At 40.2% G+C, this 26,868-nt stretch overlaps 1 protein-coding gene across 1 annotated transcript in view; it reads right to left on the bottom strand.

The window, feature by feature from the left end:
- ADAMTSL1 (ADAMTS-like 1) overlaps nt 1-26,868 on the bottom strand; it is a 178,734-nt gene that overhangs the window by 15,202 nt on the left and 136,664 nt on the right. The window contains exons 19-23 of the mRNA XM_009891516.1: nt 25,483-26,623; nt 19,983-20,110; nt 16,378-16,506; nt 9,061-9,240; nt 7,066-7,200 (exon numbers count right to left, since the gene is read on the bottom strand). Of these exons, the coding sequence (XP_009889818.1) occupies nt 7,066-7,200; nt 9,061-9,240; nt 16,378-16,506; nt 19,983-20,110; nt 25,483-26,623 (1,713 nt within the window). The remainder of the gene's footprint in view (nt 1-7,065; nt 7,201-9,060; nt 9,241-16,377; nt 16,507-19,982; nt 20,111-25,482; nt 26,624-26,868) is intronic.

Genomic DNA, 26,868 nt, shown 5'->3' with positions numbered 1-26,868 from the left:
CATTTTGGACCACTGATCTACAGCAGTTCTCAGATTAGCTCATTCATAGCACCAAACAGCAGGCAGGTAAAAAACCCAAGGCAGCAGATTGCCTTGAGGACCTTGCTCTTTTGACTCTGCTTTTAGAGCTTGGCAGGAGCCGGACTAGTGTCTGATTGCCCGAAAAACAAACGCAATACCAGTGTGGTCAAAATGCTCGACCAAGCAGAGGTATCATCATGTACTGTATAAACTGAAATGTACCCAGTATGCCTATGCAAATGAAAAGACACACATTTTGAGGAAACGCTGTGGTGTCACCTGATGTAGAAGGAAGCCACTGCAATACTGTATGAACTTGATACAATATTTAGAATGTAATCAATGTGATAGAGTCCGATCGGGGAATGAATTGCAATGACAATGGCATACTCTTGATATTAATTTTAATTCTCATCTTTATAGAAATGTCACTTACATGGCAATTCTTATAAATAGTGTGACAAGGCAGCATTTTCACTGAGGCAAAAATGGAAGGGAGTGAATAACACAATTAATCAGACATTAATGCACCCAGTGCTTTATCCTAATCACAGGGGCAGTATTATTGGTGCAAAATAAAGTTGCTGAGAAAATATTCTTCAGCATTAGAAATACTTTGATGTCCAATTTATTACAGAGAGTGAGGAGGAAAAAATGATTTTGTGCAAAATAACTTCTCAGATAGCCATGATTTTATTTGACTCCTCCTGCACAACTTCTGCAGCTGGTTTTTTTTCCTGAAGGGAGCACAGACACTGGTTTAATCATAACTACTCATGAGTTTTCTCTTTGATGACTCTGTGCAGATTGTAAATGATTTTGTATTTTGTGTTTCTGCTTCCAATTTTAAGGCAGCAGTAATTCCCAAAACCTAGGAAAATTTAGAGAAAGCTTACGATATAGAGGGGAAGGGCAAAAGGGAATAAAGGAAAATTTATTGTGTTTCAAGAAGATATACTCTTGATCTTGAGTATATCACCAAACATTGCGAGAGATTTGTACTGGTGAGATCAGTTGTGTTCACCTGGATCATTTATTGCATTTCACACTGATTGTGAACATGTATTAGTTCTAGATGTTACGGCTTAAAAGCAAAATACATAGCAAGCAATTGCAGCACTAGCTTCTCTGGCTCTGCTGAAAGAGTTTGGTCCTGACCACAGCATCAGTCTATCTATATGGTCTGTTTCATCTCCTAAATAGTCAGCAGCACATCATTTGACTCACTACAATGCACCCCAGAACATTCAAAAGGTTCTAGTTAGTTTTTCTGTTTAGTGCCACATCTAGATAACCCTTAAATCTGCAGATAGGCAAATATTAGCCACAGCCTTGAAGTGGTCCCCTCTGAAAAAAAAAAAAAAAGAAAAGACTGAAAACCCTCTTGAACTTCGGGCCTTGGCTCTAATGCAGTTGGCCCTCTCAGAATAAGTAATTTTTTCGTACTCAAAAGGCTGGCCATTGCAAGCAAGGTGGCGGCCATAATTACACTTTTCCACTCTGCTTTCTGGGGCCTCTTCTGGGCATCTAAGTGACTCTACTAGAAAATGAGGAGGATATACTATTGCCAGTAAAAGAAAAATGAGAAGTAAGCACTGGTTTTGGTAAGGGGAATCCTCTGCATCTTTTATGTGTAAGGTTTTTGTTATTACTTTTTTAAAAAACAGCTGCATTGCTATATAGCATAGGTGTTTGCAGAACAGAAATTTGTAGTCCAGCTCTTCATCTTGTGAAGCAGCAGTGAAATTGGCAGCTAAGCTGATATTACTCTGTGGTCATTGGGGATAATGTATAAAACCATATAAAACCAGAAAACTTCTGCTTTCTAGGACTGTGTTTGCCATGCTGGAAGTTAGTAATATCGTGCTCTGATTTGTGAAGTGAGTAAATTTGATATGGAAGTCATCAGGGAGAACACAATAAGTATGGAGCAGCGGTATTTCCTGTTTTTACAATTGATTGCACTTTCTGGTCTTAAAAAAATATGCTTTATCATTTAACTTTACAGTTATTTTCAGTATCTCCTATAAATGGGGTCTTTTTTCTAAATGCACAAAACTAGATAGGTGTCCTAAGCTGGGGACGACAGCAGGTTCCCAATGAACAAACTGGAGAAGATGTAGTTTGAGAGATAAAAGGGAATGGGAACCAGATCCCAAATAATTGCCTAGACTTTTCCCCATAGTTTCACTCCTACCTTCAGATTCCCTAGAATAACCATTATGCTCCAGGATTTGCATAGTTTTCATTTCATCCAAAGAATAAAAACTCCTCTTTTGTTTCCTCTTCTGATAAAAAAAAATTGCTGTTTTTTTTTTTTTTTCAGCGAAATGTGGACACTCAGAATCCAGAGAGCCACAAAAAATACATTATAGCTGTACACAACAGATAGCCTAGCTACCATTATCTTAATATTTACTCTTTCTTGGATGTCTTCTCTTATTTAAAATGTTGCTTAGGTCTTGCACTGTGCCAAGTAAGAGCTAAATTTTCTATTCTTTTCAGATCCTAGCTATCTTGACTGTTTATGCTCCCATTTCTCTTTAAATTCATGAGCCTGTGCTGCATTCTCTTTAAATTAATGCGCCTGCTGTCCCTTCCCTTGGCTGCCTCATAAAAGCAGTCCAAGACCTTTATTTAATTATATACAATGTGCAATGTGGCAATCCCTCTTTCTTCAGTATGCATATACTCAAGACACATTATGTTTTCAGAAATCATCACACATGATGAAGATTTCTGAAAAAACATGTGGGACATGAACCTGAAGCTTTGGGGAAAAAATTATCAAATGTGTTCACAGACGTTTTCTGTGTAACTCAAAGAGCTCATCTGCAACAAAATATTTAAACAAAGCAATAGATGCCAAGAAACACTGTGCTGTTAGAAGCAGTCAAAGTACATTCTCCTTCAACCTTTTTTCCTTCACTGTGACATTTTATAGGTACTCCTACATTTCTATATTCCTAGAAGTATTCACTTCTGACCTACCTTCCAATGTTCCTGCAAGAATCCTCACTTAAATATAATTCACATATATGTCAAAGTCATTAAAGCTTCAGCTTTCACTATGCAACATAACTGCAATAAATACAGTATTCTTCTGTGCTAAGATAAGGAGACATTTTGACAACATATTTTGTATCTTTTGACAAGTCTGCTGAGGTTTCCAATAAGGTTACAATAATTTTGAGAAATTGTAGTGAATCCCCACCAGGATTTGTAAGAGACTCAGACTTTCTCATTGAAATGTCTTCAAATATAGGAAACAACAGGCTTGAACCCAAATGAAAACAAATATTCTTGATAGATCCAAAGCCTTTTCTGCAGGAGTGTTAGAATTCAGGAACACCGGCTCATACAACTTCAGTTTTGCCAAAATTAACAATTACAAAGCTCAAGACCAATGTAAATGTGTCCAGGGAGTTCTGTAAAAAAAAATCAGTGATACTGGTGGCATAGATAATGAAACTTGACTGAAAATACATGAACTTAGGGTGTTCCTTTAATTCAAAAAGATAATTCCACAAAGTAATCAGGGCTTATAGAAGTCAAATGGTCATGAACATTGTTCAAAACCAGAAGTTCCTATCAGGTGTCAAAGGAATTCCTTTATGAGGAAAAGGGCAGGGTTGTTTATAACACTTTCATTAACAACACTGAGGAAAACTGTATTCAAAATTAAAAAGTCTCAAAGACAGAAACTATAATATGATTAAGATCCAATGTGAAAGCTTTCCCAAGAAATATAAATTGCTGTCACTTCAGAAGTTTACTATGTGTTCTATGTTTTGTGTAATATAAAGTCTTCTTTTGTGCCTGCCATGAACTAAGGACATCAGAAAGTGCGTGACAGTCTGTTGCTCATCACCGATTGTCAGTTTGTGCTACTGTAAAACCCAGGAATACTCCCAAGGTCGTGGGTGCTCTAGCTTCTGCTTTGGGGGAAGTTCTGTCCTTCAGTTGTGTGATCTGCAGATAACACAGAAGTGTCTACTACACAACCTGCCAGTGAATGTGAGGGCCGAGGAGGACTGCAGTACTCTACACATACTTCCAACAGTTGCGAAGGAGCAGGAGAAGCATCGATCTGTGTAAGCCACTATCTACATCATGCTCTCTAACCGGGTGATCAGTTGGGCCTAGAAAGCTAACTGAAATCTCAGTCCTTTAGAAGTAAAATTAAGAAGTACATAAGACTAAAATGTTCCTGTAAACTCATGCAGAAAGGTATTTAATGTTAGATCTTAATGGGAGGGTTGCTGACTCCACTTGGCAGTGCATGGGTCTTTAACAGATCTTTTCCTCTGCTTTTACAGTGAAGGCATACAAATGACTGCTGAATGGCCGCTAACAATGAGAAGGAAGACCTACAAACCAGATATTTGTGTTAGGGCCCTGACCTTTCCCTTCTGCAACCCCCCTGAAATGTATGTAGAAGAAACCCATAGCAGCGGACTTCAGAGAGCAAGTTCATCATTCCAAATGGTTGAAATGACAGTTGAAGCACTGCACAATTCCACTTTGTAAAAGAAAGTGCATAGCATCTGGAGGCTTCCGTTCTTTCCTTTCAGCTCAGCTTGTTAATTGCTGTTATATTTTATACAGTTGTTAATTTCCAAACAAGTTATCACTTGCAACTTTAATCTTCTGTTGCTGTGCTAATATATTTTTTTTCAAGGAACCAGTGTTTAAAGAAATTTTGATTCCCATTTTTCTTAAACCCTAGCAAACCCACACCAGAATTTATCCAGGTTTCTGAAATAATTTTTCACCTTTGGTGTCTTTTAACACCTTTAAAATATAACATTTCCCTGAAGCTTACTTCTTTTCTTCACTCTTCACTCTGTTCCTTTGCAGATGTCTTATTTTCGTTCTCTACTCAGCAAATCCTCATATCCTTAAATTTCCAAACAACTGAGTCGCAAGAGATGCTGGTGCCTGTCAGCAGTAGCACAGACAAAGGACCCTATACATAGTAATTTATATGCCTAAAGTTCTTATATGTGGCATCCAGAGCATGCAGAGCAAAGACCCCAACGTAATCAATGATGAAAGACCTAAAAGGAATAAATTCAATTGGCTGGACTGCAGAATAGAAAGAATTAGCGTACAGCTTGTAGGGGATGTTGTGGACACAGGACACAGATATGGGTCACAGGTTTACATGGTCCCAAGTTGTTCCCAAATGGGTGTTTGCGGCTAGTGCTTAGAAACATATGCAGATTTTCTTTCCCATGTAGCGAAATTTCAAGCACAGTTTGATTATGAAGGTATCGCAGGAGTCCATGATAAGCTTAGCCACTGCACTGGAAGACTGTGAGGAGACTAAATTTGGGAGTAAATATAGAGTCTTTGATTGTAATCCATATTGACACCAGTGTACAGAATAAACTAGATGTTGATTAAAAAAAGTATCTGAGATATAAGTCCTTATTTTTTTTTTTTCAGTAATGGGTATTCTCATACTGGATGAATCCAAATTCGTCGGTACGACTACAGACAACGTATTTAAGTAACATACTTGCAAGCCAAATGCATCGTGTGTTTGTTTCAATGATATGACATGATGCAGCACACTGGACTTTCTAATTGATTGGATAGTGCATTCCATGCTGATTTTTCATTAGAAAAAATCTCTCAGGAGGTTTCCTTAGGTTTTAATAACACAGACCTCAAATTCAAGTCAGTAAACTTCAGTGAAGTTGAGGGAATTACCTCAAGAACGAAACTGGTTTGCTATTTTGCTATTAAGATTCAGATGCCTCTGAAGTGGAATGGCAGGGTACAAAGCAACATGATCAAATTACTTTAATTTAGAGGTGGTTATATATATAGGCAGTGCAGAACACCCTTTGTGGTTCAATTGCTGCTTTCAAACAATAGAAAATCCCTACAACTACTAAAGATGTCTTTTTGGAAACCTGAGAGGAAATGGATGAAACAGCAGTGTGACCCAGTCTTACAACAGTGAGTACAATAAAACCATACTAAAAATGATTTATTCAATGCTAATAAATACCTTCAGATATTCCCCCCCCAAGGACTATTTCAGTGCAGTTTTTGTGCAAGCAGAAATGTAATCCAGAGCTCCACGCTAAACACCATTGCAAATGTATGCAGACGTCAGCACTGGGGAAAAGTAAACCATACAAAACTAAAAACATAAACAGAAAGCCTCCACTGTGAAAATAAAATCTTAAAATTGCTACTAAATGTAAGCAAAGAATGTTTTGGAAGACCATTAGAGAAGCTCTTTGCCTATCTGAGCCTGACAGTTAGTAGAGGCTCAAGATCAGCGTGAGAAACAAAATTTTAAAATAAACGTACCCTGAACTTTAGAAAAGGATGAGATTCTCTCTGCAAACAAATCACGGCCACAGATCTGAAAGGAGTTACAGAGTATAACAGAACTTGCAGTGTAAAGAGGAGAAAGATACGTGGAAGGCAGAAAAGGATGAAAAGAAGAAAAGTATTTAATTGGGCTTTGTGCAGACATTGGTTGTGTGATATAATAAAGAGGAATAAAATGACCAGAATGAAACAGAGACCTTGCAAGAGAAAAACAAGTCTAGAGGGATAGCCAAAACTCTAGAAAAGGCTCTGAAGAAGAAGGATATACAGTATGAACAGCAGACATATGAAAAATGCAGAAGAAAAAGAAAAACAGAACCACAACCATTCCTTCTTTTAGATCAACTGGCACACCAGTTAGCCATGCCTTGCATTGAATGAGATCGCCAGCACCTCAGAGCAGGGACTGCTTCTTACAGGGTGTTCTAAAGTGTGGCACAATGGATCCCTTATTCTGCATGCAGCTTTGGGGCATTACGCTAATAAGAGGACCTTTTTTTTTTTTTTTTTTTCTTTTTAATGAATTTCTGAGTTCTGAGGACAATTTGGCAGTGATTATGACTGCCAATGTGCTGTCAGTTTGATGTCTTTTGTCCCAGTCCTCTGTGGATGGATAACTGGATGTGTTACTGTAATCGAAAATCTAAACCCTTTTTAATCTTAAAAAAAATCTTAAAGCACTTGACTTACCTATGAGAGCAGAACTCCCTGGACTGACGGTCATTTTTGTTCCTGAAGGAGAGGTCAGCACCGAATGAGTGCTGGTCCCAGCACCGGAAAGCATGGCTGTCAAGTCTTCTAGGTAAGGAAGAGGTCGTGGAGGCTCTGGTAACAGAATGGGAGACTGAAGTGATGAGCAACACTATAGCAGAAAACATCTCAAGGACATCAAAAACCCCACCCCAGCTATTGCTGCATTATTTGCCATGTTGCAATATTATCGTTTCGGAGGGGCAGTCTAAGCAACTTTGGGTAACTACTAAAGGTGTGCTTTGCCTCATGTTAGGAAAGGTACTAGAGAAATTATTAACCAAACATCTGGATCAGTATGACCACAAAATAAAAGAAATTCTGTCTGAAGGCTACCATGGCATTCTGGTTGACCCTCTTCATATGTGATGAAGGTACATGGTATCAACAGAGACAGCAGCTTGGATGAAAGAGCAAATTTATACAGCACAGAAGCCGAATCAAATGTCCATGGCAGTCAGTGGAAAACTTTTTAATGTCTGCCACAACCTGGATAAAGCCCTGATTAAATATGGTTATAACCCTGCCAAATCCTGTGGTATACTTAGGCAGAGCTCCAAAGGACTAAGATTTCAGAGCTCAAGAGGATCAGCCTATGGTGAAGACTGCAGGATTTAGTTCTCTACTAACCATAATGCTATTTTAAAAATCGATTGTATTGCCTACCATTCCCAATTCCGTTTGTCATGGAAATGATGGGATATGTGATTTAAGTGAATGGTGGCTTCATCCCTTTTCAATTAGATCATGGCACGCACTAAGAAAGTTTTCTATTGCTGATCACATTCAGCACACGAAGTACAAGTCACGGATGCTTGAACTGTTTCTTTCCATCAAGGAACTAAAAATGTGATTTGCCTAAAATTATAAGCAGCTTGAATAACTCACAGTAACTTTCCATCTTTAAAAACTATGCCATTTATAAAGATCAGAAAAAGATTTAAAGGTCACATGGGAGATTTTATTTATAGGCTGAAACACAGCTGATTTTTTTTTTTTTTAAGTTTTTTTACACTGAGTTTCTAGAGCCAGTTCAGATTCACAGGGAAATCATGTGAACATCCATAAAGGGGGTTTAGTGTTGCCTGCGAAACTGAGAAATCTCACTTCAAAACTTCCTCTGGAAGCTGCATCATCCATGGGACCTGTGCTCACCCTAGTCATGCAAGATGAGAGCTGTAACAGATACTTTAATGCTGTTGCACCAATAACGGGGACTAGGTTTCAAAATTTGACACTTCACTATCAAATGTACAGAAGCACTTATGAAGTCTGGCTGGATCATTCCTCTGCCAGGCATGGAGAAGTGATAGAAGATGATTTACTAGGAAAGAAAACCCTTTTCCTACACATCCAGTTACCACCAGGTAACACTTCCACCCATACTTCACAGCTGACATTGTCTTTTCAAGTCACCCAGCTGGGTTTACTTTCTGTTGTTTAGAAACCCAAGAAAAAGTAAACTTCACCCTTCACTGAACTTGGGAAGTGTTTTTTAAAAGCGCACTGGGTTTATGCACCTGTTGGATGTGAAAACAGGTTAGTATCACACAGCCACGTACAGAAAGGCTGCTCAGCAGAGGCAGAGCACTTCACAGGGTAAAAGTGGCATCATTCTCATTTCAAGAGAGCCACTTTAAGAAATGGTTAATAAATGCTTTTATTAGCTAGTAAGTCTGAAAGAGTGAAACCAAGTATCTCAGGACTGGGAGGAGCAGTCCCTATGCTTAGACATTTTCTCCTTATCCATCTTCCTTTTACCACAACATGTTTCAGGTGATGCTGCCCAGAGAACAAATGCAGACTGATTCTTTTCTTAGAACAGGACCACCTGTATGCTGTTCTCTCTTTCCACATCCTTGGATTAGTTCTGCAAGCTAGATGTGCCAGCAGCCATGTTACAATTGCTGCAAGTGCAAAATACCCTGGACTTACCAAGAATCAACAGCTGGGAACTTTCAGTTACCTCCCCACGAAGATTGGCTGCCTTGCAGGAGTACAACCCCTGATCCGACAGAGAAACATTTGCAATTAGCAGCAACCCATCATGCAGATGGTGAGTAGAGGACAGCTTGACCTTGTTCTTAAACCAAGTAACTTCTGCTTCAGGAACACCTGGAAAAACATTGACAAAACATAACACAAGTAAGATACAGTGGTTGTTAACAGTGTTGTGGTTCCTACAGACAAAAATGTTAAGATAGAATAATTAAAACAAGTCTTTAATATGACTTCCAAGTGACATTTTTGGCAGTTCAGAAGCGTTTAGTCAACTCTTTCACATTGCCTGCCTTTATGTTTCTTACATCCCTCTGAGATGGAGCAGAAGAGTTAAAACAGAATTGAAGTCTTCCCTTTTAGCATTCCAGAATTGTACAAGTGAACTCTGAACTCATCACTCTTAATAACAAGCCTCTGTTGGATCAGAACGAAGCTTAACCTAGCCTAGTATCCTGCCTCTGGAAGAAACCATAAGCTGGTGCCTCTCCCAGCCCCCCACTAGTGTGAGCTCAGGAACTTTCTGAGCCAGAAGTAGTTTCTGTGCAGTTAGGAGCCCTCCATGGATTTCTATTCTATTAATTCATCCAATCTTCATTTTTGAAATTTTGCAAACAATTAGCATTTACATCTTCAGAAAAGCAGTTTCACTGGTCTCACCAGGAGCCTTCAAACAACAGACTGTTACAGATTCATAACCCACTATAAGAAGAATTGCCTCCTTTCGTGTGCTTGGATCTGAGGTCCAGCTATCGCTGTTGGGTACCCTCTTGCAGGACTGGGTTCTGACGTGTAGCTGGCAAGACCTCTGTTCTTGCAGTAGACAGTATTTCCTTGGCATAGGGATTCCTACCTTGATTTAAAAGCACAGGTAATTTAGTGTTACTGGCTACTAAACAGTTGGATTATGTGAAATGGTATTGGAATACTCTATAGATGGTCTAGACCCATGGACCTGTGCCTGGGAGGAAATGATACTCTGTGGACCCATGGCTGTAAGGAGTAGCACATCACTAATCCTAGTAACTGCTGGAGTGCACGCTCCATTTGCGGCACTCTCTGTATGGGTACCCGCTCTTACACATGAACGTGCAGTTTCCTTGTGTCTATTGTAGATTAAGGGCATGCACACAGGTAGTTATTCTTAACTATCTGCTGCCCACCTAAATCCTTCCCTGCCTTATATCACAGCAACATGTTCCTCTGCCCATTGCCAGTACCCTTCTGGTTGTTCCTCCATATCAAAAAACAAAACTCACTCTGTTCATCAATTCTGTGGTCCTGGCATCAGGACCATCAAATACCTCACTCAGGCTATGCTCATTGAGCATGACCACCCATTTGTCTGTATTCATACTGACCACCCGACTGCAGGTGCCTCGCTAAGCATGTGCAGATGCAAGTGGGAAAGGGAGATTTTTCCTATTCATCCACATCAAAGCATTGTGGCCTTTTCCCCACCTCTCCCAGAGTCACCTGGTAACTTTGCCAAAACATCTGGGATGAGTATGTGTGCTTGGCAGCCAGGAAGGAAAGCCGAAGCCCTGTAAGGGCAGAGAGTCTCATCCACATTTGGAAAGTAGCAGGAAGCAGGCTGTAAAAGACTGCAGGGTTTTTCTCACCTTTGTCTGAGGGTAAATAGCATATGCTAATCTGGACCCTTCATGGCACACCCAGAGAACTAACCATTCTTGTCTATGATGCTATTTTCCAAAAGCTTACCCTTGTTTGTTTTGCTACAATTCAGCTTTTTTAAAAGGATGGGCTGTTGGCCTGTTTCTGACTCTCATGCTGGGATAGGACCAATGCGCAGCTCTCCATCTGGCTGCTACTCTTTGACCTATGTGGCATGGGTGGGCCGACCACCACTTAAAACCTCACTCTGATTTTTTCCAGACCATCCAGGCAGAGTCCTCAGGGGAGCTCAGACAACCGCTGGATAGCAAACAACCCCAACCCTTGAGTTTATTCAAGCCTGCGTGTTTATTGTGTTCCCGTTGCGGGGAAAGGAAGTTTGAGAGTTGAGCTCTGAAGAGCAAAGGAGAGAAAATGGAAACTCTTCCAGTTCTGGAGTCCCTGAAATGGAAAAGCACTCACATCCCAGCACTTGTCCTCCCACTACCACCCTAGTGAAGGGATGATCCACTCTCTCTTGTAGTCTAAGCTACTTACCGTGCACAGGTTTTCACATTACGGCTATTGCCAAACTTAGGCATGGAAGTATCAAGAAATGTACCGCAGAAGGAAACAACCACAAGATTATAAAATTATAAAATTATACAGCTGTCTCCAATTCCAACAAGGGCTCATCTTCTTTCTTTGTTTTGAATACTAAAATTGGGTAGATCTTTCAAGCTTTTCTTAAAAATAAAGGAAGATAAGCGCAAATAGTGGGAGAAGAGGACAGGATGAGGAGTGCTGAGAAGGGTAAAGAAGAAGGAAAAGGGACAATGACTCAAAAAACCCAAACAAACAAATAAACAAATAAACACAGAGAGAAAGACAAAACTAGTTTGCTTCTTGTAGACAGCTGCTCCGTTAATCCTAGTCCAGAAAGACAGATTCTTCTTGTATACACTTCACTAACAGAAGCAACAAGAGGTTAAAAGCAAGACCCCTTCCTGTTGAGGTATTACTGTTGAGTCTAGGAAAGTTGCACTGTACCTACAAAATGTCCAGCAGCTCTACAAAACCCCTTTTCTGACCGCTACTCTACAAAGTTTGTTCTTCCTCTATCTTTAATGTGACGTTTCCACGTTAACAGGAGACTGTTTGAAACTAACCTGTACAGCTGTTCCTACAGTTTGGTTTAGGGAAGATAAGCAGTACATGTCACTGAGCAGCGGCTTCATTTTCCTTTGTGCTTCCCCCTTTAGCGACACATATAAGCCTCAAGACAGGAATAGGAGGCAGCCAGCACAGGGATGAGCAAACACATCATTACGCAGCATTGCCACAAGGGGTAGCAAGAGCATTTCAATCAGTTTCGTTGGGTAACAGTGAATGACAGACCGAGGGCTGAGCGCGTTTGCCTTGCAGAAACAATCGCAGAGACTGGAAGTCTGAGAGGCGCCAGCTGGAAGCAAAACTCACTTTGCTGGGCAGGCAAGACTTTACGTGGTGAATAGCTACCCAAGCCTATTCTTCTTTAGCTTTCCCTCCATCACTGTGCGTGTATCCAGCACAAAAAGGTTACCTGGGATATATAGCAAGCAGAACTGTGCATGCCAATCAAGATAATTTTGCTAAACCAGGAGCTTCTGGGGAAAGGAAGCACAGCAGTACAAGGATCTAGCAGTGGTGACTTGTTTCCAATGACACAATACTCTTGAAACAGCGACTTGCATGTCAGAATCTGGTGTAGCTGATGAAAAAATATGGGTCATAAAGCAAGGTAAGAACTAGAAAAATACAACATCCACCATATAGATGAAATATAGAGGAAAGGGATGTTTAGGAGAGTTGAAAAGGTGCAAACTGACACATCTGAGAGAGAAGGATATACAGGGAAGGATGGTAACATATTTTAAGTCACTCTTCTAAACCTCTTCTGACTCAACAGTGACTAATGATACATGACACTTTGCAGGCAGGTGCCTCTGTTAAAAGTCTTATGGACTGAAGGATAGCATGGAGAAACACCCTAAGAACTAGATTTTTAAAACTGGTTCTTCCTCTCATGTCCAACTGTATTTTCAGTAACAGCTTGGGCCATACTCATTGATACTTCTGCTATCTGAATGAATATCTGCACAACTTAAGTGCTGAAGTCAACAGAAAGCTTCCTAGAGATACTGGTGTGATCCAAATTGCTCCCACACCCCATTTGGAAGTGAAATTGCCCACAGCAATCAAATTGCCCACACCAGAAATGCTGCTGGCTTTCTGAAGCTTGGAGAAAATCCTCCAGCTGCAAGTCACAGACATCTGCAAGACTCTTGATACTCCTGGGCATGACCACAATCACCTAACGTTTAAAAAATATTCTTTCACCTCAATGGACAAAGTAGCAAAGTTATGTCAAGTGAAATAAAGCTGATTTTCAAGCTACAACAAAACCACAACACCATCTTTGTGGTATAACCAAATTAGAATTTCACCCTGACACACTTCGTATCAGGGGCCAATTAAACTCTAATGCATCCAGGATGATTTTGTTTTCCCTTGTCTTACAGCTAATATCTATAGATTTCAGCTCAGAACACAGATTTTGACAATGCTTATGCCTTTCATTAGACATTAAAGAGCAATATAAAATTACTCCCTAGGCTCTGGTAATGTTCTCTTTCATTATCTCTCATTTTTAAGAAACCTTCTCCAGGCTTATCAACACCTGTCAGCAGCAAGTGTATATTTCTGTCCCTTGACAGCAAGAGCAGCTTTAGAAAATGTCATAACTGATCCTCATACTTAATATTTTTCTTACAAATATTTATTCTGCTGTCCTGATGACTCTCAGTAAAGACGTGTCCCTACATGAGCCAAGACATCAAGACCCAATACAAGCATGGTCCTATACTACAGACTATACAGCACAGTGATGGCAACACAGCTAATAATAACCAGATTAATAGGTGCCAAATCTGATCAGTTGCTGTGCTGGCTCAGGGCACCCTGAAATGACTAGAGGGAGAGTACTAAAAGGAAAAAGACTATAGTTTTAGCAACTTCTGTGGAGAGGTTTTTGATCTAGATAAGTCTCCACATAATTTCTGGGTATGTTAGTTTGCTTTCTAATTATGTTCGCTTCATTCTCACACTCTAATCTCTTTTTTATTATCAGATGTTACCGCATTAACCATTGCACATTAACTTACTATGGTTTGATGGCCATTTCATTGTTAATACCTTCTGGGGAACTTTGGCAAACTACATTGCTGTAAAGTTCATCTACTCTGAAGAAGTAACTAGGATATGACACGTTTGCTGACTGAAGTAATAGTGCGTGTTACTCTTCTTCTTAGAATTGTTTGTTCTAAGTAGAATTATTAAAAATATATTAAAGGTTGAATAATCACAACCCTGACGCTAAAACAAAAAAAATGTGCTTACATTAGATGGAAAATTGTATTTATTGTCATGTTCTTTAACAGGTTTTATGAGATGGCATATTTTCCAGGCATAGGTGAGACAGCTGATAGAAATCACGCTGTTCCTGGATCTTTTCCCATATGTAGCTTTTTTTAAATTGCTGTTGAATTATTAACACTATTTGTACGAAAATAGGATTCTAGTGCCTATAAAATATTCCTGCCCTCATTACTCACTCTCTTATTTGCTGTGTAACATCACAGCTTGTGGTTTATGACTTTATCATAATTTCAACAGTATTAATCTCTGATGTCAAACATAGTTGACATTTTCTGCAGAGGCAGTAGCAGAAGATAAACATGAAGAAAATTATGATTTAAGCAAATTTCTTCTGTATGGCAGAAGAATCCAACACACAGTAATGCTACTAGATAGCAAAAAGCCTTCTTCATAGAATCATAGAATGGTTTAGGTTGGAAAGGACCTTGAAGATCACCGAGTTCCAACCTCCCTCCCATGGGCAGGGACACCTCTGGTAGGGAAGACAGTGATCCTGCTATGACACTGCTAAAAGTTTCCATTGTGGACATACACTGTCATAGTAGGTAGGCTTCATCGAGTTGCTAGAGATGATTTTCCTCTCAGAAGAGGCACTGAATCTGTGCCCCTGACCATGCTGTGCTCCCCTCCTTTAGTTTTGTGATGCCATAAGAACTATGGCAACTTTACTCAGCCTCGTCCTATTCTTTTCATGATGTCTTTATACTGATGGGAAATGGCTGCACTTCTTACATCAGCAATCACTGCCTACGTATGCAGCTAGGAGAACCCAGAGAGAAAAATCCAAAATAATTTATGTTCATATAATACTTAGTCTATTTCACACACTTTCCGTGCCAGGGGCCTGGGGAAAAAAGAGTACAGCTTTCATATGCAAAAGGCACTTTTGAAAGTGAAACCTTGAAAGGCACTGGACATCAGTCTGATTGCAAGACTGTGTCTAGTGCCTGTGTTGAGAGGGTAACAGGATTACTGAATTTAGTCCTGCATGAACCACTAGGAAAAACAACACTGTTTTTTTCTTTCATTAATCCCGCCTATAGTAATTAATACATTGGGATCCCTGCCTAGTGTTTGCACGGCTATTGTGCATGCTTTGCTAAAGGACAGATGACCAAAAAGTGAAACGACCCAACTACTCTTTTTACTTTAGAATTTGCATATGGTTGTGGTTGCCAGCACTTGAAGAACGAAAACTGAAAACGACTGAGTACTTAAAAGTGAGCAGGAAGTGTAAAAAAAAGCAGGACATTTGTATATTTGCAGTGCAGATGCTTCTTTAGAGCCATCTGAAGTAGCTGCTAGGGACAAGCAGCCAAAGCAAGGGTCTAAATGACTTCATACAAGTCTCCACTGCAGGTATTTGTGTAACACTCAGCATGGCTCCGTTTGTTTTTCAATAAGCTGGTCTCTTCCCCTCCCATTCACCCTCATACTATGCATGAAAGTGTAATGAATCAATGGGCTGGCCCTGGGTCTTTACAGATTTCCCAGCTCTCTCTCTTCCCCCACCCCTCCTCCTCATACCAACACCATTTGCATCAATAACCATAGGACTGCAACATGCAGAGAAGGTCAACCTTTTTTGGTCACCACTGGAAAGAGGCAAATGGCCATTGTGAGACGGAGGGATATTCAGTCTCTGGCTGGAAAACAATTCCAGGGACAACCCTGTTTCAGCAGAATTCCTCTGAATTCCTGAGCTCCCAAGATGAAAAAAGAAAAATCAGAATAAAAACGTGCTAAAATGCCCTTAATTTGAAAAGAACAGAGTTTGGAAGGAAAAGAAGGAACTAACTGGAGAGGACTTTGAAAACTCCATCAACGAGGAAATGAGTCAGTCCATGCTTGTATATTCTTATCAAACACCAACAGGTAGGAACGCATATCAGTTTCATTGTATACACGTCATATTGTGTGTCTCTAACAAAGATACTTGTCGTATTGTCCCAGACCAATTTTCTTAAGCCATTACACTTTTCTTGTTGGTATTGACAAAAGGAGGACAATTTCTGTGCTAAGGATTAATGAAAGCAATGAAGTTTGCCTGAGTCCTAGGAAAACCTTGCAGTTTCACCCAGCTGCACCTGGAGCCACCAATTTAGCAAAGAACCCTAGAGAAATTTATAGCCAAAGTGCACGGGAGACCAAGTAATTTCTTACCTGCAACCTGGCAGCTAATGGTAACATTTGCTCTCTGGATTGTTTTCACTGTGCTTCCAATATCAACAGTGACAGCAGGTGATTCGGTGTTGATCACAGTAGCTCTTGATGCCTTTATCAGTGGCTTTCCTGTATAAAAGAAGTACCACAGTTTATCAGACCAAGCACATTGGACTCGCATAGGACAGATGGCCTGGGACCGTCTGCGTGAAAGTACCTACGTGGGACAGGTGGATAAGGGAAGATGCTGGATTATGAGGCCACCTGCTCTTTTAAATATTACAGCGTCACCAAATTCCACTGGAAAAGCTGTCTCGGAGAATGAAAAAGCATACTTAGAGCACAAGCAGAATAGCATTAAAACCATGTGGACACACATGAGAACCAGCTGAATCAATAAACACCTGTACAATTGGAGCTGCAGCAAGAAGGTTGCCTGGTACTGCAACCAAAATACCGCCCTTTGCCAATGGCTAAACATAGGAAAAAGAAGCCTGAGCGATAGCTACAGGCACATTAACAGTGCAGGAAGTTTAGAGCAACACGCAAGCTTTTTCTAGGCACTGATCATGTTTTCTTTAACCTACAGTGGAGACACTGGGATTGGGAAGACCAGACCTTAACAAGAAAGTTTTCTCATAACAGCTAGCGTAAGAAGACGAGGGACATAAACAAACTCCTTTTTGTCAGATAACCTGTTTTGTTTTATCTAAAGCCTGTAGTAACAGTGTTACTCATTAACGTTCTCTCTATAAAGATACCTGCTTTGCCTGCAATAAACTTTTCAAATTGTTTTCAGTGTGTTTCCAAAATCGGTGACAGCCAGTGAGAGGGTCAAGGTGTTCCCCTGCTGTTGTTCTCGTCTGTGTGGAGTCATCCATCAGGGCTTTGAGGACTCTTTTGCAGGGGGACTGTAAATTCATGCCTACATGACACAAAACTGTTCAGAGATACTTAGCCCTGAGAGAAGGGAGTGAAGCAGCAGAGTTGACAGAGTTGGTTTAAGGCAGTCCCCTGTCCCAATCAAAATGCTCTGCAGGCAGGATGTTGGCAGGAGGGGCAGAACATGACAAAATAGCTTTAAATGATATGGGGCTTGGGCGTTTTTGACTTAGTGCTGTTGTTTCAAACTCATCTTTATGCAAAAACCTATAAACATATTTTTTCCCCTTTAAATAAATGGTCAGATCCAAAACAGGTTCAGATATTGTCATTTGCCCCCAGAAGCTTGCAGTTTTAGGCTAATGTCTACTACTACTGGCTTAATTTGTGTGTTAATCTGGAGGTGACCAAGGAAGAAAAGATAGAGGTGAGAAAAAGAATTTGGTTTAACTGAGCTCATGGAGAGTCCCAAAATTTTAATTCACTCCTAACTATAAATTCCTCCATATAGCTGTACTTCCAGAGCTTTTAAAAGATGCCTTTCATCTGGAATTCCTGTCGTATCAGCTTCTTGTGCTTTTTTTTTTTATTTTATTTTTTCTTTTGGTCCTTTTAATGCCTGAGAATAGCAAAGTAAAATATTACATTTTATTGTTGAGATATCTCCAAAAGTTTTGATGCTTTGTGGCAAACCCTAAAGAAAAGAATGAAAAATTTTTCAGCTATCCATCAGCCTTTTTTTTCCTGATTGGTTTCCACAATCTCATCAAAAGATTAAAAATGTATTAGCCGTTCAACCCATAAACAAGCAGCAAACCATTGAGAAAAATGGAAGCATTTTCCTCTTTTTTTCCAAGCATGTGTTAAACTAATCAGAAAATTATTCAATGAAATAAGCTTTCGGTCCCAGGCCTGATCCCTCTAAAGATGGTCTCAGCTTTCCAGTTTTTATGGAGAAAGTACTTCCATTATGCCAAAAAGATATTTGCTTTGTTCCAAAAACTGCTCAGTATCTCATTTTGATATTTATGGCCTCATTTTATAAGACGTTCAGCTCTTTGCCTTGGATGTGAGATGGAAATGTATACCGGACCCTAAGCAGAGTTCAGCCTGAGCTGGGATGCATGAATGTTGATTCATCTAAAAAGGTTAACTGCAGCCTTGATAATTAATTATAATCCAAAAGCTAATAGCCCCCTGTGCCACATGTATACCTAATGCTCTTTTATTTTTCTATAGCTTCACGCAAAATTGTCTCCACATATGGCTTTTAAACTCACTGGAGCAATATGGACAGAATAACAGTTTTGACTGATGATTTTTTAACTTTACGTTCAGCTCCTTGCTGCTGCAACACAAGAGGTTTACTGTGGAGTTGCTCCTTATAAAATACTACAGTGTCTTAGCAACAGCGCCACTGCCCTGCTGCCCAGGACTCAGCAAAGATATTCCTGATTTGCAGTAGTGTAAAAAGGATCAGTCTCTTTGTTTTTGCCTACATGTAACAGATAGCTCTGAGGCAGGTCTTCCTTTTCCACCCTGGGGGGTTCAGCTCTTCTCCCTCTAAGGGACGGACAAGTTCTCTTTCCAGTTGATTTAATGATCATCAGAGCTTCACTGCTGGCCATTGCTGCATTCTTAGATTTTCTTTATGCTCCTCTTACCTGCAATTTTCTCCGTGTTTGCTGTAAAGAACTCAAACTCATCAACAGCTATCCCTTCCTCTAATCACACATAGATACATTGGCAGCTGATGGTCACTGCCCACACGCTGGAGGCCTTCAAATGCTTCCACATTCTGGAGCAGTGAAACTGAGAGGTCTGAAAAATCAACAAGCTTTCTAGTATTCCTAAAGCATTTCCTTTTGCCTTTGTGATAAATAGGATCCTCCTTCTCTAAGACCTCTCTGCCTCATCACAGTCCTTAGCTCTCTATTCTGTCCCTTCATCTCAACAGCTTCTTATTTAGGCTTGCTGCTCTGTCCTTCTACTAATTCTGATGTGGTTGTGAGCCTCCTGACATTGCCTACCAATGAACCTTGAAGAAGCTGGACTCATGCATTACTTCCCATTTCCCATGGCTTTAATTTGGGTGAGTTTTCTTTAGAGTGGAGATCTAAACTAGCAAAGGATATTTAGTCTGCTTTAGAACTCAACTGTTATTAGAGAAAGATAAAAGTAGAAGTTAATTTTTGGTGAACCTCTATTTGCCAGCAATTGAAACAGTGTCAGCCATGCTTGCGCCACAATGGATCGAATATGATAGAGGGCTTGATGCTGCAAGGGGCTAGCTCTTCAGCTCTGGTATTTTTCAGGCTTGCCTAATGTACATCTGAGTAAGTCCTTCAATCAGTCTGTTAGACTTGAAGAGATCAGCAATAGGTTTAAAATGAATCATATGAACTGGGAGGTTTGGGCTGCATTGCCCATACAGGCTGTGAATAACCAGGATGAGCACTGTCTTGAGAGCACTATCAGATGCAGCAAGTGAGAAAAAGCATTGACCTCTTGCAGAAATCCACAAATCTCATGCACTCTCTGTGAAAGTTGGCCTATGACTTAGGCTTTTTCAGAGTTCACACCCTGTGTTTTCACCAGTGTACCTCTGTTGACCCACCTTGCCCACACAGCATCCACAGCCATCCGTTCCCCCACAATCGATTTCTGTCCAGAATCACACAAGTGGCAGGGACCATCCTGCAACCCAGACAGTGAACTATTACCTGCGAGAGTGACAGCAATGGAGACAGTGTCAGACCCCAGAGCATTGGATGCATTGCAAGCGTAGAAACCCACATCAGCTTCCACGGGCGCTAGAATCTGCAAGGAGTCATCAGGCTGAAGTAGTATCCTGAAGTAAAGAAGAAAGAAAGATGTAATAGTCTCTTAGTTTGTGTAAGCATGAACACATTTACTGGTTTGTTTTTTTTTTTTTTTTTTTTTTTACAGTTCAGGCCTTTAGGTTATATTTAAAAATCTATTAAGAAATGTAAAGTCTTACATTGAGACTGTGAGCTGTGATTACTTCAATTCAATTTTGGTCTTGCTCCCAGTCTTCTACTGCTGATATGTCTATTAGAGAAAGATTGCTGAACACTTAGGACACCTACCCATGGTTTGTGAAACCTCCTCCTCTGCTGTGTTGCTTCCTGTATGATGTTGAATGCATTGCCTTGCTTCCCTGTCTCTCAGTTATGCAAAGTAGGAGTAGCAATAGTAAGGAAAAAGCCAATTTATTGCAAGGGAAAAATCATGAAGCCAGCTGAAGCTAGGCAGAAAGAAGTGAAGTGAATCACAGGCTCAGTGTCAAAGCCTGAAATAGGCTCCAAATTCTTTGATTGCTGGGCACTTTGGACAAACTTAGCAGTCTTGTTGCTCCCCTAACAGTCAGTGAAGACAGAGAGGAATACTTAACTCCTTCTTGGGCTGAACCAACTGTTTCTTTCCTCTGCCAGTAAGAGGAGCCTACCATAATCTCTGCGTACTGCCCATCTTTAAATAGGATGATTATGGCCTTAGAGCTCTTATGAAGTGCTTCTTTCCACAGCCTGGTTTCTCAGTGGTATAACTCCATCAGGTCCTGATGAATATCTGTTTAAGCAAGAATTCAGTCCATGGGCTGTTGTCAATGCTTATGTTCCCTTATCTTTAGCACAGGGTATTTGATGGTTATTGTTGCTTTCTCTTATTTTCTTAGCTGAAACTGTTGATAAAACCTAACCATAAATTACTTTTCTCATCAGCAACTTTCAGCAGCTGTTGTAGGTAAACCCTCAGTTGAGGCTGTGATTGACAGTGACAAAGGTGAAAGTGGGGGAGGGATACGCCTGTAAAACACATACAATAAAAGTCTGCTCACAGATCCCAGAATTGATGAGTTTCTTTCCACTCCCCTCCCACTCCCCCCCCCCGAAAACTATTGTTTCAAGGACCAAAAAGCAGCAGATACTTGATCTTGCACAGCACTGTGGGTGGTAGGTCTCTAAAACAAACCAGATTAGGGCCACCCATCTGAATCTATTATAGGAAAAAATCCAGACTTAAAATTCTTTTTTGACCCTTTTTTGAGTAATAATAATAATAATTATTAATAGGAGGAAGATCTGCCTTTTGCGAACAAAGTTTCAGAAGTGCCTGGAAAAATGCACATTTGCAAAACAAACATTAACCATTTTTAAATTGGATCTTTGCTTGCACAGCAAAAAACCCCAAATGGTTGAAAGAATTCCGTCCCCACTTGTGCTTTCAAGGATCTATTTTTTCTTACCACTTAGTCATAAACGAGGCAGACTTCTAGTTAGCCACTCCTAACAGTGCCAGCAACTAACAAATTTCTTTACTTACAAGACCAGTGTCAGCATGCATCAGTGTCTCGCATGTATGTTTTTTAGTTTAACACTGACTGGTTCAATCTCTACATGGAATTCATTAGAGCTTCAGAATTTGTCCCAAATTATACTGGCATGTAAGAGTTAAAATTTGTGTGTGTTCTGCCTGCATGTGTGCAAATGTATGTAGTCTGATCAGTCAGTCGAACATCAAACTAACACCTACAAACCTCTGAATAAAGTTTTTAGAAATGTTTCTGTCACCTTCAGGATGAGGAAAGAGCTTTCTTAATATTGCACCTTGTAAAACACAAGGGATCATAATTTTTTTTTGTTGTTAATCAACTCTGCCGATGTAAATCTCTCTTTGTCAGTTTAATTCACCTCAAGATCCAGCACAAATATTTTCAGAAATAGAAATAGGCCAGGTACATACCTGCCTTTAAAAAAAATAAACTACAACACAGGTCCATGTTCCTGTTTTTTCAATCCAAGTTTTAATGTCCTCTAGAAACAAAGCTAATGTCCTTTTCAATAATTCTTTCTGTTATTTGTGTGTCACAATTTGGCATAGCTGCTTTTCTTGAAAGTAGATCTTTTATTATACCTCTTTGTAGAGAAAGATTTTGGCTGGATTCCCTATTTGCTCGCAGATTGCTATTTTTGTTAGGTATTGAGTTGCTTGTCAGTGGTGAAAAAAAATACCAGCTGTGGCAATTCTTTCTGTCAGCATGTCTTCAGAATCTTGTTTATGGACTTAAAGTAATACAGCTTAATGTTTAATCAGTCTCATCTCAGTTGCTCCACACTGCATTGTCTCCAAGACAAAAATGTATTTTACAGGACCTATATCAGTGACTAATTCAGATGGCACCTCACAAACACCTCTGTATCACCTACTGTTTACATTCTGCTTCACATCCATTTATAAAATATATTTCTGTTTTAGAAAAGTTGAATTATCAAGTACCAATAGGTTCCCAGTCATGGAAATTAAAGCATCCTTGGAAGGCTTACTAAAATATGCATAAATCCCTCAAAGATTTTTCACTTTTAAAATTGATGCCTAAGGAAGTTAATCTGAATTTTCTTGAAAATAAAACATTTTCCATAATTTACATATGTCTCCAGACTTTAGTATAGATACTAGCAGGTTCTGAAACTGCACTCAGAACCCATGCTGATGTTAACCTGACACTTTAACCTTAGAGTATGGACACTCATGTTAAATATGCACTCAGGCTAAATATGCAGACTCAAGTCAAAGATCTTTTACCGGAACCACAGGGGTATTTTCACCTGCTGCAGCTTTTTGCATCATTTTTTAATTCTATTGAGTAATTGAAAAACAACACTTTTTTGGGGCCTGTGTTATAAGTTTTAGTGACAGTACCTAGACTAAAGATAACAAATTAATTTTTGCAAGTGGAGCTATGTACTAGGAGTCATAAATACTTCTAGGTGGACAGCACAGTTCATGGAAGGAGGCAATGGGAACAGAGCCAGCTGTTGCTAGATCACCGATCCAGACAAAATTCACGGCCACAATGCATGAAAGTGAGTGCCTTTAATCTCAGTATACTCAGTAGGGGATGAACTGATGCACTTCAGCACAACTCTCTGACCTTCCTCACCAAAAGTGTCTCTCTCTCACACTGGTACAGGAAGTCCCATCCATATTTATTTTTTATTCCCATTAAGATAGAGGTGGGCCGGAAAACTGGTTTCTCTTCTCCATTCAGTGGCTGGCAAAGTACAAAGAATACAAGCTGCAGAGTCGCACAGCAGCTCAAGCATAGCAAGCACCACCGCATGCCGATGGCCTTGCAGTTTACAGCAGTACACTGTGAGACTGCTTAAACTGCAGCTTTCATTTACACAGCTGACCTGCAGCCATCGAGAGCACTCGGAGCCAAAATCAGAATACTGCTGTTAGGAACCCAGCAAAACATCCACAACTCAATTTTTATACACACCATGATTTCTAAACATCCATTAACTCCAAAGTTACAGATGCTGAGTAACTCTGAAGCCCAGAGCACTCCTCATTTCCTCCCCACCCACCAACCTGGAGGAACCATAACTGATGAGTACAGAAAGAAGTTCATAACATGGAAACTGCCTTAACCTTTAAAGAAGGGTTGCCAATGGATAATGCCACTAACTGGTAAATAAACTGTACTTGCCTGAGTCTATCCCATAGAAATTTGGAGCACGCGTAGTTGCCTGACAATTCCAAAATACAACACAGCACTTAATGTTATTTCAGCCAAACTGAATGGGGGGAAAAAAGGTTTAAAGGCTTTGTAAAAACAAAAAAAAAATCCGAACTAAAATTTTAGAAATCAAAAGACTGTTTTATCGTCAACTAAATGAATCTGCTTGTTGCTACACCATGGCTGCTTATATGGTGTGAGATAAATTCGTAACTTTCTCATGAGAGTACTGTCCAGCAGTAACCACTCATGGACTTTATGTAACTTCCATTCCCGTTCAAGCATACCACAGAAATCTGTTATTTCAAGTACAGAAAAAAAGTCCCTTAATGGCACAATTCCAACAGGACGTAACCACTGGCAATGAAATGATATATATGAAACTTTTGGGGGACCGTGAAGATATTTTCATAGGAATATGGCCAAACAAAGGGATACTATAGGCCCAAGTCTTGATTAAGACAGTGTGTGATTTCCACAAGAGATACACTCTTTCTCTTAGTGTCTGCTCCCCTAGAAAAAGTTACCATTTTTTGTTTGAAACCTAATATACTCAACTTTCACACACAGAAAGAGAGACAAGAACCAGGATATTCAGTACATGAGAGAGAACAATGATTTTGGAGAGATTTGGTTGCCAAAGTAAGAAAGAAGCTAATAAACTAACTGTATAACTATGCAAAAGGAGCAATTGCACCAAAATCAAGATTTTAATGGATGATCCACAGGCAACACACTGGAAATCAATTTTTGCCTTGACTCCATCTTTTCTCATTTCCCAAGCTGACCTTATGACTAAATTCAAATTGTGCAGAAAGAGCTGCTAGCAGATGCCTGGACTGCTTTGTCGTACCACGCTGGTTAATATAACTGCCTCTTACACTCTCTGCCTATCCTTATATACCAATTTCTCACAGAATGGAACCAAAACATAAAATCTCAAGTACACACATAAGAAAAATGTATGTTATCAACACAGTTAAGCATATAACTAGCATTGAAAATAATATAATTTTATATGTCCTTGCACACAAACAAATAATGTGGAGTGATAGGCAGGTAAAGTCTACCTGAAGGAAAACCAGCATCTTTTCTGTATTACACTTATAAAAGCATTACTTGAGTTCTCAGGCTACACCTGGCATCAGCACACTGCAGCCTGAACAGATAAGGATGCACCAACTCACATCATAAGACTAATGCTTAGAGATAACTGTGTTGAGATGACAGCATAGCTGCAAATAGTGATAAAGTATGGTTCCACAGTTTCCAGCCTCTATCAGAACACACACATTGAATGGTGATTGTAAAGTCCGCTGAGCTTTATCCTGGGGCGTTTTTACACACAGATAAATCTCTGGAAGACAGAAGCCTCACTTCCTCCATCTTCTGCTACCACAATCATGTCAGACATACCCTGCTGGAGCACTGTAAGCAACGCAATTAATATCTCCAACAGAGGATAATGGTAATAGTAATAATAAATAATCAATCTTTGTATCTCAAAACCAGTCTTCATTGCAGAAACCTGCACCTTTAGATGAGAATATACACTAAGGCTCCCAGCCTCCAGACATGGAGTGTTTTGTTGACTGCATTAGGGACTCACAGGGAGTAAAACAGGGAAACTGAAGAGTCAAAATATCAATTATTTTCTTAAAAGTTAAATAGCATTTTACCTGTCATTGTATTTCACCTCCTCTCCATTCTTAGCCCAGCTGATGGTGGGCTTTGGGTTTCCCACTGCTTCACAGTGAAGTAGCACGCTCAGTGTGCCACTGGCTAGGACCACTGTCTGTCCCAGGTGGGTAACAACCTCTGAAGCAGAAAGCTGTTGTGCTGCCGAAATCTTTCGGAGGATGGCAGGCTTTTGATGAGGTCTACGCAAGCCATTTGCCAGGTCTACAGAGGCGGGAAGAAATGCTTCAGCAGATGATGTCCTCAGTGAGCTAGTAAATCCAGAAACATGTCTGTGGAGAGGGTACTCCACTGAGGCTGAACCTACTCTTCTCCTTGACGCTTTGAGGACAGATTCCTGGTCCTCAAAGTGGCTCTTGAAAACCTCATGAGCCAGCTGTACAACAAGCTGCTCGATGTAGACATCTTTAAGTTCCTCAGGCTGTTGAGACAAGTTCCTTATGACATCATCCAAGCGTTTCTGCTCTGTGACTATAGTAAATGGCAGGTTATACTCCCGGCTCTGGTCCTCCTCTGAGGATGTGTTTCTCTCCGTGGATTCCTGGGCTTCCCAGGACTCCAGATTTTCCCCTGGCCAACCCCTGTGCTGTAGCAGCCTTGAGACAATATCATCATACCAACTGCTGGGGTCAGCAAGGTGCCCTCGCTTTTCAGCCTTGCTCCCATTGAACAGAATCCCATTGATATGTTTCTCCTGTGTTCGCAAGGCTTCATTTAAGCTGGTCTTTCTCATGGCCTCTTCCTCCCTAATACCAGTTGGCTGCCCAGCAATGATCTTCTTGTTGCTTCCAATTAGTTTAATTACAAAATGCTCCTGGGCTGGCCCAGCTGTGCAGGTGTACGTCCCTGTGTCTGATGGCTTCAAATGATGGATTTTCATGTACCCATAGGGTACAATGGTGACGTGAGCTGAGCTAATGAGCCTTTTGTCATCCTTCTCCCAAGTGATCATTGATTTTCGGAACCTCCTTGTGGGGCATCGGAGAATAATGGAGGTTTTAGGCAGCAGGTAGGCATAGCCACCCACAATAAACTGTAGCTTCTTCTGCTTCCTTGTCTGGATGTAAACTTTCTTTACGGCCATAATATGGGGGGTCTGCTTATGAGCTGGCCTGTTGTGCCCTGAAATATCATTAATACTATTAGTATGTGACACCATTAAACAAAACAAGCAGTTTACTTTCCTGGCAGCATTCAACCCATTAGACAGTAATGGAAGAAACTGGCCACTAATTGCTGAATGTTAAGTTGAAGCAATCAAAATAAAAGGAACAAGAAGGAGCATTTCAGGAATGCAAAGTAGTGCTGCCGAGGGTACATGCAGTAACAAAAGAGCCAGGGACATGAGCTTTATGGGACAGAGAAAA

Source organism: Charadrius vociferus, unplaced genomic scaffold (assembly GCF_000708025.1).
Source record: "Charadrius vociferus isolate BGI_N301 unplaced genomic scaffold, ASM70802v2 scaffold198, whole genome shotgun sequence".
In the NCBI taxonomy this organism is placed as follows: Eukaryota; Metazoa; Chordata; class Aves; order Charadriiformes; family Charadriidae; genus Charadrius; species Charadrius vociferus.
The sequence above is the reverse complement of the archived record's forward strand: the minus strand, read 5'-3'. Positions and strand labels throughout refer to the sequence as shown.